Below are 12,971 nucleotides of genomic sequence, written 5' to 3' on the forward strand. Positions count from 1 at the left end.
AGTCAATAAAATTTGGACTAAATTCAGGAAGACCACCCCACATGGAAACAGTGCTTTTAGGATTCCACTGTAGGAGGGTTTGTTTTTGTACGTTTTCACACTGGAATCAAGTGTGGCCTTACCTCCGTCGACAATAAACCTTTCACAGCTCTCAAGCAGCAGAGTGTTGCTGTTTGATGTAGGTTCATATTGGGTGAGTCGCACTGTAATGTACAAACTGGTTCTTCAAGTTCTGTTTTATTCTCTAGAGAAAACGTTGCATTGTTTATTTTTATAACATCTTTATGGTGAAACAGAGGCAGGTTTGAGCAGGCTCTGAGGAGGGGCAAACCACCAAACTGCCATTAGACAGAATGTGGATTCTGCTTCTGTTGTTGCCAGATAATCTCTTACTTTCACTTTAAGAGCCGCACACATACTCTGGCCTTTGTCAATACAAGCAGTTAAGGACAAGCACACTCAAACGTTTTCTGCAATAACATTGAAAACTGCATGTTCACCGGTAGGTCAAAGTAAGTCAGAACTTACAAGCATTACATTCACATATCTTAAATCCAGGTTTGTCTGTTTGGTCACAATGTAAGGATATGAGTGAGGATGGTTTCATAAAATAATCGAACATCTGACCAGTTCTGAACTATTGCTGCAGTATACCATATTCTGAACTCCTGTTAGTGGTACTAAATGTAACTTTCAAAAAAGCATTGTTAATAGTGACACTATTGCCGTTAAGTGAACTGCAGTCAGCATCCTGTTGATCCTGGGCATCGGCCAAAAGTGACATATACACCAGACTGACCGCTGGGAGATATATGATCATATTTACAATAATGGTACTATCAGCAGTGCTCCTTTATTTTCTTTGAAGCATTTACTGTATGCTAATAACTAGCTTGCCATTTGTAAATTACCCCATAAGCCAAAACCATGAAGCAACCAAAGAAAAGCTCTGAGACTTGTATGATATAAATGCATTCAAATTTCTACGCTTTTCATATAATTAGAGAACAATAAAAATTGCACTATTTAAGTAAACATAATCTATTAACAAAATCACACTTTGCCATAAAGAACTGAATCCAATCTTTGAAAACTGTATCATGTGATCGTCTCTCCTCCAGGGTCTCAGATCAAGGGCACTAAGAAACTGCTGAACAAGGATTTAGCAGAGCTGATCAATAAGATACGACTGGCCGAGCAGAATTCCATAACGTCACTGAGGGAGGAATGTCAGCGGCAGATGTTGGCGGCCGCTCACACTCTGGCACTGGATCCAAAAACCAGTTGGATCCTGTGGACCAGGCCAAGCCCAAACCTGCCTCACAAGATGAAGATCATGGCGGGGAATGAGGAGGAAGCACGCGAATGCCATGTTGACTGATCTGTTATCGGATTTTGACATAAGCTTTGTTCCCCTGAGAATGTGCAACACTTTCTGTACTCATGCTGTTGAAAGATGTCACAATATATTTGCATTTTCTCCTAAACTGAGCATTTCTTGAAACTGAACAAATCAAACAACCACAATGTATAATGGTGAGCCCATATGGGTTCAACCTACTTGACCCAAGTGGGCCCCAGACAAGATGCCCATTTAGGGCCCATACCCACTTGGTACCCATGTCGCCAGAGCATAACCCATATGGTAACCCAACACTGGCTAAGATAAGAAGTTGTATGTTTGCAGTAGAATCCACTTTGTCTCTGTCTGTTGATATAGTGTTGCAGTCTGTAAAATTTGGACTAAATTCAGGAAGACCACCCAACATGGAAACAGTGCTTTTAGGATTCCACTGTAGGAGGGTTTGTTTTTGTACGTTTTCACACTGGAATCAAGTGTGGCCTTACCTCCGTCGACAATAAACCTTTCACAGCTCTCAAGCAGCAGAGTGTTGCTGTTTGATGTAGGTCCATATTGGGTGAGTGTCACTGTAATGTACAGACTGGATTCTTCAAGTTCTGTTTTTCTCTAGAGAAAACATTGCATTGTTTATTTAACTTATTTATGGTGAAGCAGAGGCAGGTTTGAGCAGGCTCTGAGGAGGAGCAAACCACTCAGAGAACGTGACAAAAGCCATTAGACAGAATGTGGATTCTGCTTTTGTTAATAATAATAATAATCTCTTACTTTCACTTTAAGAGCCGCACACATACTCTGGCTTCTCTCAATACAAGTAGTTAAGGACAAGCACACTCAAACGTTTTCTGCAATGACACTGAAAACTTTAGAGTCTGCATGTTCACTGGTAGGTCAGAGTAAGTCAGAACTTACAAGCATTACATTTACATATCTTAAATCCAGGTTTACCTGTTTGGTCACAATTTAAGGATATGAGTGAGGATGGTTTTTCTTTTCTAAAAGGGAGTACTGTGGACACCAAAAGTCTGCATGTGACCAAGGTTTGCAGATTCATTCTTCCCTTAACCTGAATGCAGGTTCCTGATTAAAACAGCCATGAAATCCCTTGTTTTCAAAACCTTGCCGTTGCAGTCTAGATGCAGAATTTTGTAGTTATTTGTCCTCTAAATGCTTGATGCAAGAATTCAATATGAAGTTCTACTAAAACAGGAAAAAGGACTGACTCATCTGTGTCTTAAGAGAGATTAATATCTTGTAATAATCACATTTCTTTGGTAGTACAGATCATCAAGGCATATTTGGCTTCAGCTGGAAAGTCTGGCTGTGCTTCATGATAAACAACCCCTTCAATATGGAAATGTAAGTTCGCTAAAGAATAATAGATTTAACTCTAATCATCAATGTCAGGACACTGTTTTACGGGGAAAAAAACAAATCAATTCAATTCAAATTACATTTTGATGGTTGATGCTTGAAAACTAACAAACAAACCAAATCAAAGCATTTTAAAAGGCTTCCAGATGTTTCTACACCTGCAGCAACGCCCCTCACCATCCTATTGTAACACCTCCATGTTTAAAAGGCGGCTGTTCAGGTCAGGGCAGTCAGCAGCCGTCTCTCCACTCTGACAGCAGACAGCAGCAAACATCAGGATCCACTCACCAGGTGAGGACTGCCACCCTTACCTTAAAGATACAATTGTTTGTATAATTATTTGTTTTTGATCTTGTTTTTAATTTTCAGAGTGGCTTTGCTTGTTTCAGTTTAGATTTATTGTTTAAAATGTTCACTTAAGTTTAGGTTTTATTAGTTTCAGTGTTAGTTTTAGTTATTATTATTTTTATTATTATTATTATCATTACTACTACATGGGGGTATTTGTAAGGGGAAAAATATTACAATACAAACACACTGACTCACAGTTACGTAGTCTCATAAACATATGTCATATAAACACATGTACCAACATCATCTCATGGTTATTGTCGACTAAGACCAAAAACACATTTTCTGTATATTTTGTTTTTTTAGTGCTATGTTTTTTAAGTTTTGTCTAGTTTTATTATTTTTATTATATCAGTTGTGAAATAAAAAATAATTTTCACAATTTATTTTTTACTTTAATAAAATTGATTGTAACTTGCTGAAAAGATCTAAACTGATGGGTAAGAAGCCTGAGAACCTGTTCCCAACCGCATAATGCAATAAATATCTACTTGGAGAAAAAAATCTTACATTTACCTTCATAATGAATAATTATTAATTGAATTAAAATTATTAATAAACAAAAGCCTTTTTAAGAAGGAAATGTGTATTACAAAATAAAGCCTGCAGGCAGCAGATAATCATAAAGCATGCAAAACTCTTGCACAAATGGAACTAAGATCTGCCCTGATGCAGATAAACTACAGAGGGGTCCTTCAATATTCACTCAGACTAGATTTAAAAAAACTCAAAATCACTTTCAGTCAGAAAACAAAACACCAGAGTTTCTGGCTGACAGTATCTGCAAAAGGGAGGTCTGCTCTAAGTTGAGAAAGGACAAAAATGCCCCGGGTATGGAGTTCCCCACTTCTCTTACACCCTTAAGAAAGGACATCATCACACCCCATGACTTCTGGTCACAACGTGTGTGTGTGTGTGTGTGTGTGTGTGTGTGTGTGTGTGTGTGTGGAGAGAGATTGAGAGAGAGAGAGAGAGAGACGAGACTGAACATTTGCTCTCACTTTGCGGAAAAAATATCGGGATATATATCGTCTATCGATATTCAGCTTAAATATATCGGGATATGACTTTTTGTCCATATCGCCCAGCCCTACTTTGACATTCAGCTTCAGTGAATCTGGGAAATGGGGCATTTAAATGAGTAGGTAGGTAAGTAGGAGAGATAAAGGACTGCTGCAGGGTTTGCATGAATTCTTTTGAGCGATTAAATAAATGCTACAAACTCCTCAACCTGCCACACCCAATCGATCATATTACATACTCATGTTGCACGCACAAGCGTTGTTCAAACCCACAGTACAGTACTTTAGTTTCTGTTCTACGCTTGGGATGCCAAACTTCTTCTTGCTGACTGAGGGAAAAACACACAGCTATAGACTTTTTGATGTTGCAGGCAAAATGGCGCCTAGAGAATATTTCACTTCCTGTAAGGATCATGTTGTTCAATTACAATGTTGGAACCAGCAGACAGAACTTTGTGTACATAATATTAGATCTGTGAACTACTAATCTGCCTATTTATAATTGTAGACCATGACTACAAGATATAATCAATAAAACTCAAAGCTTATAAACCCTGTAAAGTATGTGTTATTAAGGTTTGAACATTTTCTTGTTATTGAAGGTAGGATGAAGAAGAAATTGATCCTCGACGTGGACACAGGGGTTGATGATGCTCAGTCCATCATGGTGGCCTTGGCGGACCCTGATGTGGAGGTTTTGGGGATCACATGCTGCCATGGCAACACAACCCTGGAGAATGTGCTCAAGAACACACTGCGTGTCCTGAAAGTCTGCAACAGGCTGGATGTACGTTGTAAGATGGGTGTGACAACAGAAAATGATGCATGTCAATACAAGTTTGGTTAGGCTATGGTAAAAAGCTAGTACTGGGTCACACACTGAAGCAGTTCAGTACGTGTATGCTGGATTCATATTTTAGTATTTTACTGATTTAACTTCGGCTTTGCAGATATAACCCATACATGACGCTATATAAAGCTTTATCATGCTTAACAGATCCCAGTGTACCGTGGTTGTGCATCACCACTGCTGACCCTTAAACAACAACATAAAGACGATTTCTACGGGAAGGACGGGCTGGGCGATGTCCCAGATCCAGACGCTCCAGGCCTGGAGCTGGTGCAGAAGAAGAAAGCTGTGCAGGCCATGATAGATATTGTGAAAGAGAACCCTGGAGAGGTGAGACAAACACAAGGAGTTCATTTTGCTTGGTTTACTCAGCTAAAATGAAGTCATTTTTCTAGATAATAAGTCATTATTATGTGATAATAAGTCATTATTTAATGATAATAGGAAATTATTCTGAGATATCTTAGTCATTATTTTGGGAAGGTTTCTCCCATTGGTTTCATGTGGAGATATTTGATTGGATACCTAAAACTCTGCATGAACATAATTTTAAGATCACAGGGTACTCTAAGTACCTCTAACTCTTTGACTTCTGTCATCTTGTTTTTTTGATCATCATCCTCTGCTGATCTCACAATAAAGCCATTAAAAGATCATCAAAATGTGTGTTGCTCTGATGTTGCTGTCTGCAGGTGACTCTCGTGGCCACGGCTCCCCTCACTAACCTGGCTGTCGCAGTGCAACTGGCCCCTTCCATCTCTAAAAAACTGAAGGCGCTCTACATCATGGGTGGAAACATTAACTGTATGTTATCTGTTGTTCATTTTAAAATATTTATCCAATTGTGTAATTTCCATTGCTGCACTTGTATTACTGAGAATGATGACTGTGTGTGCAGCCAGGGGTAACATCACAGAGTGTGGAGAGTTTAACTTTGTGGGTGACCCTGAGGCTGCCTACGTTGTGCTGGACCGCTACACCTGTCCCACCTATATCGCCACCTGGGAGTTCACCGTCACGAACAGCCTGCCATGGGTGAGCCTGAACACATTACCCTTCATGTACCCTTCAATGCTTTAAATAAACTCACAAACAAGTAACACTCTCTCTTTTCCTGCTTCAGGCTTTCTGTGACCAGTTGATGGACCAAAAAACTGAGAAGGCCGCCTTCATGAAAAGGATTTCAGCCCTTTCAAGGGAGGTAAGAGTGTGCAGATAATGATGATATGAGGACAAAAGGAGTTTATTGTGTTGAAACTGATAAAACAAATGCATTTCATACCACATGCTTAACTAGGAGGTTATATATTGCAGGAATGCAACACTGAGCATGTTTGCTTGAGCAGATAACCACACAGTGTCTTCAGAAGGGTTATTAGGCACTCAGTGTTCTTACGGTGTCTCTTTATTGCATTTTCCTTGTGATTATACAGCATTTCACATATGTTTACGAGGGCTGGCACAAGTCAAAAGTAAAAACATAAAAGTACATAACAAACAGAACACATACCAACAAACTTTGTTATAAAACCCCCAAATGTGCAAATTGTTAAGATTTTGTGTTTGTGTTTTTATCCTGATATGATTGAGTGCTATGATAATAATCACTGTGTATCTATACATGCTTTTGTATAATAATAAATAAGGGGACAAAATTGAGACATTTGATGTTTGGGGGCCCTCTAGTGGCAGCTGCTTTGTTTGCTTATGCAATGATCCTCTAGTCCTGTCAGTGCTATAAGATTTTCAGTTACAACATTCTACATGTGTCTTCATGATGTGTTGTTCCTGCAGAAAGCCCAGTCTCAGGGAGGATTGTTCCTTTCCTGTGACACCTACGCCATGGTTGCTGCCATCGATGATTCATTCATAAAAGAGTCTGAAGAGGTGAGCATGTACTGCTTTTATGTCTTTAAAATATAAAACTTTTCAGTTAAAATCATTATCCCACAATTTCCTGTGTTCCTCCACCAGCTTGCAGTGACAGTGGAGGTGGATGGGACCTACACACGAGGCATGTTGGTGCTGGACTACATGCATCTGCTGAAGAAGAAAAACAAGGCCTTCATCATAAAGAAGGTTGACTTGGAGAAGTTCAAGCAAATGTTAATTAATTCATTGAAGTAGAGTGATACTGTAACAAGCTGAAGGCATGGATTTGGTCCCCAAAAATAAATAAAAATGGTGTGTGAAAACACAATATTACACAATATTACATGTACATGTACACAGTTATCTTGACATCGTCGTTCTTATTTTCATGGGTGATAATGGACAACATACAGAGAAGAGAATAGAACTGCTTAGTTTTTATATTTGTACAGTTAATGTGCATTTATATACTATCACTGTACTTTTAAGAGGAAATTTGGTGGCCATTTTGGCTTCTGAAACCATAATTTCTTGCAGTTTTAAAACAAAATCACCTGGACTCTTAAAGACAAAATCTCAGATGAGTTGTGAAAAGTCTTCATCACCATAATCAATCCAGTTGGTTTTTTTTTTTTTTTTTTTTTAACAATATGTTTATTGACATTTTACCCAAAACATGTGTGTACAGTGTATAGTTATAAACTCATAGAAATGTACATCGTCTATTCCAGACTACACTGACACCCAGGTGGTATACACAACATTTCAAACAAACAATTTTAGGTCAAAAGACTAAAAAGTAAAATAAACTAGATACATACAATATACAAAATAAAAAATTAAAATAAAATAAAACAAAACAAACCTCTCAGATAGTAACTCATATATTACAGAAATAGCGCAACAAATTGTTGTCTGAACAATCTTATTAAAAGGTAACTTCACCAACTAAACTCTCATTAGCCTCCCTAAGAGGTTTACATTGACCAGTACTCAGACCTCCTCTTCGTTCGCTAGCTCCACACCTTTCACAAACAAATCAAATGGTCCCCAAACCTTCTCAAAAAGTTCTTGCTTCCCTCTTTGTATATATGTTATTTTTTCTAAAGGAAAAGTTATTAACATTTGTCTGACCCAATATGTGACACTTGGTCTGCTGGACTTCTTCCAAAACAATGCTATTGATTTTTTTGCATGCAAAAGACACATATCTATCATTGTTTGTTCACTCTTGGTGTATTTGTGATTTTTGGGGTAGAGTACTAAAATAAAGAAAACTGGGCTTATCACAAGATCTTTTGAAATAATCTTTTCTATTGCTTTTTGAATTTCTTCCCAAAAAGCTTTGACCTTACTGCATTGCCACACACAATGGAATAGCGTCCCTTTTTCCTTCATACATTATATACATAGATCAGGAATATTACTATTATATTTATTTAATTTAGCTGGTGTGATATAAGTTCTCATTGTCCATTTATACTGTAACAGTCTCAATCTAGGGTTGACTGATTGGGAGTGAGCCTTTGTGCATATTGATCCCCAGTCCTCAGGGGAGATCTCTTTTCCCAGGTCTTTACTCCATACATTTTCTTTACAATCTGAATTTTCTGATGAGTTAGACATTAATACATCATACAGCTCTGAAATAGCACCTTTGCTTAAACTGTCCTTAGACATACATTTTTCCAAGGAGAAATTAAAAAAAATATTTTTTATCTATATCATACTTATGTTTAATTTCTTCAAATGACATCATATTATCTGAATTGGGCAAATACAAGTCCTGAATCTTTTCCAATCCCTTTGATGCCCATGTTCTAAATACAGCGTCTGCTCTCCCTGGAGTAAAGTGTTGATTTCCCCACACAGGACTGTACTGAGACAATATTTTAGGTTCTTTAATACAGTTTTTCACTTCGAACCACACCTTTATCATATTTTTAACAATTGGATTAGTAGTTTGTTTCATCAAATTCGACAATGTATCTGAATATAAGTATAGGGGTAGAGGCAAACTTAAACCCTCCGATTCTATTTCTGTCCATTGTGGACTATCCCTTGTTGCGAAGTAAAACTTGATGGTCCTTAGTTGTTCCGCCCAATAATACCAGGACATATTTGGACTTTTTAAGCCCCCCTTACTATATGGTAAATGTAGGAGTGATAAGCGAACTCTGGCACGGTTATTAGCCCATATAAATTCTGTGAATAACCTTCTTATCTTCTGAAAAAAATCATCAGGTGGAGGTAGTGGAATATTCTGAAATACATACAATATTTTAGGGAGTATATTCATTTTTATAATATTTATTCTGCCAATCAAAGATAGAGGCAGGGTAATCCACCTATTAATTGATTTTGTTATTTCTTCCTTCAAAGGCTCGTAATTAATTTTCAAGTGTCTCCAGATGTCTAACAGATTTAACTCTTCAATGAAATGATGAATGGTTGTTCTACTTCTATTATAAGTTTGATCAGTACCTGTAGATCTGTCCCTGACTGGATCTAGCGTACAGTTCCAGTCCCCAGCAATTATATACTCTCCTGGGAGGGATGCAAGTGTGAGAAATACATTTGTAAAAAAGCTGGGTTCATCTGCATTGGGGCCGTATATTTTAACCAAATTCAAGTTTACTGAAAGCGGCGATCCCTGGACTATCAAATATCTACCAAATTTATCCTCGATTACATTAGAAACCTGAAAGGGCACTGATTATCAATCCAGTTGTTTTAATTTATCAATGGCTGAAAACCTATGTAGTCTGACAGCAAATTTCCAGGGGTCAAAAGGTTTGAAGAGCTATCTTATTAGACACATTATAAGTACTTTTATTTACATATATTCATATCTATAACAGAGAATTGATGGTGTAATGTGTAAACTCAGGCCATACAAAATATTTGGCAATAATTAATGAGATGGCACACTCATAGATAATGGGTAAGATGTCAAATTTGAAGTTAGATTGGTTTGAGATGGAGGGAGTGAAAAGCAAAGGGGCAGGTCATCAAAGCTCAAAGCACCTATGTTCACAACTGCACTCATTGTTCACAATCTTGTCATTTGGTAGGTTTTGGTCTTTGTGCTCTTGCTAAACGCTCACTTTAGGGCTGGGCGATATATCGATATAAAAAATATATCGATATATTTTAAAATGTGATATGGAATTAGACCACGTTGTCACGTTGTCAGACTGTTAGGTAAGCTAACTGCTGAGTAATTAACTGATGTTACGGGTAACTTAACGTGCTAACGTTATGTTGGCTAACGTTATGTTAGCTAACGTTAACGTTGTCAACGTCGGCATGATTCATGTTAGCAAAACACAACGTTAATATTGAGTGTGGTTTTAGTCAGGATGGGTTGCTTGTTCTGTTCACAGGCAGCAAATCTTTATCATACCATTAACATTATGTTACTAACGTTACAGACACTTGTTGCTGAGTCAACCTAATGTACAGCTCAGTAATAGCGTTCACTTACGTTACGTTGTTATAACATAATTGTACTTGCTTGTGTAATAACGGTAGCAGTTTTGGTGAGTGGTAACAGCCTTACTGCCTTCTGAAAATATTAATTTAAAAGTTATAATGCAGCCTAACTTCTGGTCACAACGTGTGTGTGTGTGTGTGTGTGTGTCTGTGTATGAGTGTGTGTGTGTGTGTGTGTGAGAGAGAGAGAGACAGAGAGAGAGAGACTGAACATTTGCTCTCACTTTGCGGAAAAAATATCGGGATATATATCGTATATCGATATTCAGCTTAAATATATCGGGATATGACTTTTGGTCCATATCACCCAGCCCTAGGTGTGGATCATGAGTGCACTGGGATCTTGTGTTTACTTGTGCTTTATTATACAGATGTAGCTAGATATAACATGAGATTCACAGTAGAGAACTCACTGCCAAGGGCTGATTGTCATACAGTATACCACGCATTGGTAACAGCACAGTGTGGGTGAAAATTATTGCCACATTCCCCCTGATCTAGAAAAGCAAGGGTGATATGTTCCCAATTGCATGGAAAAAGAAAAAAACAATCATTAACACGTCAGATTAACAAAAAAGTTTTCATCCACACTGCCATTTTGTAGGATAGCAGCCATACGTAGACTCAAAGACAGGTGAATAAATCCCATTGCACTAAATGTACACTGTCGTACAGGCACAATTGTGAGTGCCTTGAGTTCTTCAAGACACGTTCTGATGCAGCCTTGCTAGAGATTTAATAAAGACCAAGGTGAGCTAGGGCTGGGCGATATGGACCAAAAGTCATATCCCGATATATTTAAGCTGAATATCGATATACGATATATATCCCGATATTTTTTCCGCAAAGTGAGAGCAAATGTTCAGTCTCTCTCTCTCTGTCTCTCTCACTCACACACACACACTCATACACAGGACACACACACACACACACACACACACACACACGTTGTGACCAGAAGTTAGGCTGCATTATAACTTTTAAATTAATATTTTCAGAAGGCAGTAAGGCTGTTACCACTCACCAAAACTGCTACCGTTATTACACAAGGAAGTACAATTATGTTATACCAACGTAACGTAAGTTAACGCTATTACTGAGCTGTACATTAGGTTGATAAAAGTGTCTGTAACATTAGTAACGTAATGTTAATGGTATGATAAAGATTTGCTGCCTGTGAACAGAACAAACAACCCATCCTGACTAAAACCACACTCAATATTAACGTTGTGTTTTGCTGACATGAATCATGCCGACGTTGACAACGTTAACGTTAGCCAACGTAACGTTAGCTAACATAACGTTAGCAAGTTAAGTTACCTGTAACATCAGTTAATTACTCAGCAGTTAGCTAACCTAACAGTCTGACAACGTTACAGTCTAAATTATGGATATGAACACAAACATAAAGTTAGGTTATTGAATATATTATTGATATTGGTCTAATTCCATATCACATTTTAAAATATATCGATATATTTTTTATATCTTTAATTCTTCTTCTTCTAAAGATCAATGAGAAACCTTGACGTTACACAGCAAAATGTTATTGATAAACTAGGGGTGACGTTGAGGCCGTTAAATGGAAATCTATTTTCCAGATCCTGCTAACATAGTTAGATCTTTCAGTCCTCCATTATGGTAATATCATCTATTAGCCTCTGAAACCTCTGGGTGTCATGTATCACTCTGCAATTAGATTTGTTTTCACTTTTTATGTGAGCTGACCTTGCCTCTGTGTCAGAAGAGAGAATCTCTGGCTTTTACTTTTTTTTTCCTAATAGATTATCATTATTAATCATCAAGTCCCACCAGGAGGTCTGCAATTTATCATACTTACATACAGCTCTAAATATAAGCCACCTTAGCTGTGAGAAATGTGCCTTGAACACAGAGCCCATGGTTTGTAAGGTAGATGAAAAGTGTTTCTGACCTTTAACGCCCAGTTTCACACTTAAGTACAAACTCAACTCCCATTCTAGGGTTCTTTCAATACACATGCTGCTGAGTAATGTAGCCCTGCGCTCAGATAACCTAGCATCCTCAGCCGTCCAATCTTGTCCATGAGCAGCGCGGAGACAATGTTGCCTAGCAACACAGCCAAGGTGCCCAGGAAACTGACAAAGTAGACCACGTAAGCATTGTTCTCATCGCTGACATCACTGAGTAGGCAACCCTCTTTGTTGTGCAGGAAAGTGCTGTTGATGAGCTTGCAGTTGACCAACCTATACTTGAAGAGGTCTGGGGTGAAAGGAGGGGGGCAGGGAGAGGTTGTAGAGGATGTTGAGAGAGAGAGAGAGAGAGAGAGGTGACAGAAATAGAGCAGGGTTGAAAGGGTCGATTAACACAATAAGCTTGTTGATGAGGATGGAGAAAAGATGCATACGGTGGCAATTAATTAATTAAAATTAATGTTGCAGAAGGCCCTTTTGCAACTGTAACTATAATCCTTTCAAGTGAAGGCTTTAAATGTGAAACACCTGCAGGAAAGTTTAGTTACCAACATCATGAAAGCAACAAAGTAGAGAGGATGAGAATGAATGAAAGAGGATTGCTGTTGTTTCATGTTTTTCTTAATAATAAATGTTTATTCAAAATGCAAGTATGTATGGCATTAATAAATAATGCAAATCACAATTTATTAATG

At 37.9% G+C, this 12,971-nt stretch overlaps 2 protein-coding genes across 3 annotated transcripts in view; both read left to right on the top strand.

Moving 5' to 3' along the window:
- LOC127378631 (protein-tyrosine kinase 2-beta) overlaps positions 1-1,487 on the top strand; it is a 28,536-nt gene extending 27,049 nt beyond the window's left edge. Inside the window, exon 30 of the mRNA XM_051427695.1 lies at positions 1,122-1,487. Coding sequence (XP_051283655.1) covers positions 1,122-1,154 — 33 coding nt within the window. The 3' untranslated portion in view covers positions 1,155-1,487. The remainder of the gene's footprint in view (positions 1-1,121) is intronic.
- Positions 1,488-2,316: 829 nt separating this feature from the next.
- The window catches only part of LOC127378639 (inosine-uridine preferring nucleoside hydrolase), a 27,039-nt gene continuing 16,384 nt past the window's right edge, over positions 2,317-12,971 (top strand). The window contains exons 1-3 of one of the 2 annotated variants that reach the window (XM_051427706.1): positions 2,317-2,400; positions 2,943-3,025; positions 4,714-4,894. In XM_051427706.1, coding sequence (XP_051283666.1) covers positions 2,332-2,400; positions 2,943-3,025; positions 4,714-4,894 — 333 coding nt within the window. In that variant the 5' untranslated portion in view covers positions 2,317-2,331. Of the gene's footprint in view, positions 2,401-2,923; positions 3,026-4,709; positions 4,895-12,971 lie in introns of those variants that run through there. The other variant, XM_051427707.1, reaches the window with a different exon arrangement.

This window comes from Dicentrarchus labrax, unplaced genomic scaffold (genome assembly GCF_905237075.1).
Source record: "Dicentrarchus labrax unplaced genomic scaffold, dlabrax2021, whole genome shotgun sequence".
Classification (NCBI taxonomy): domain Eukaryota; kingdom Metazoa; phylum Chordata; class Actinopteri; family Moronidae; genus Dicentrarchus; species Dicentrarchus labrax.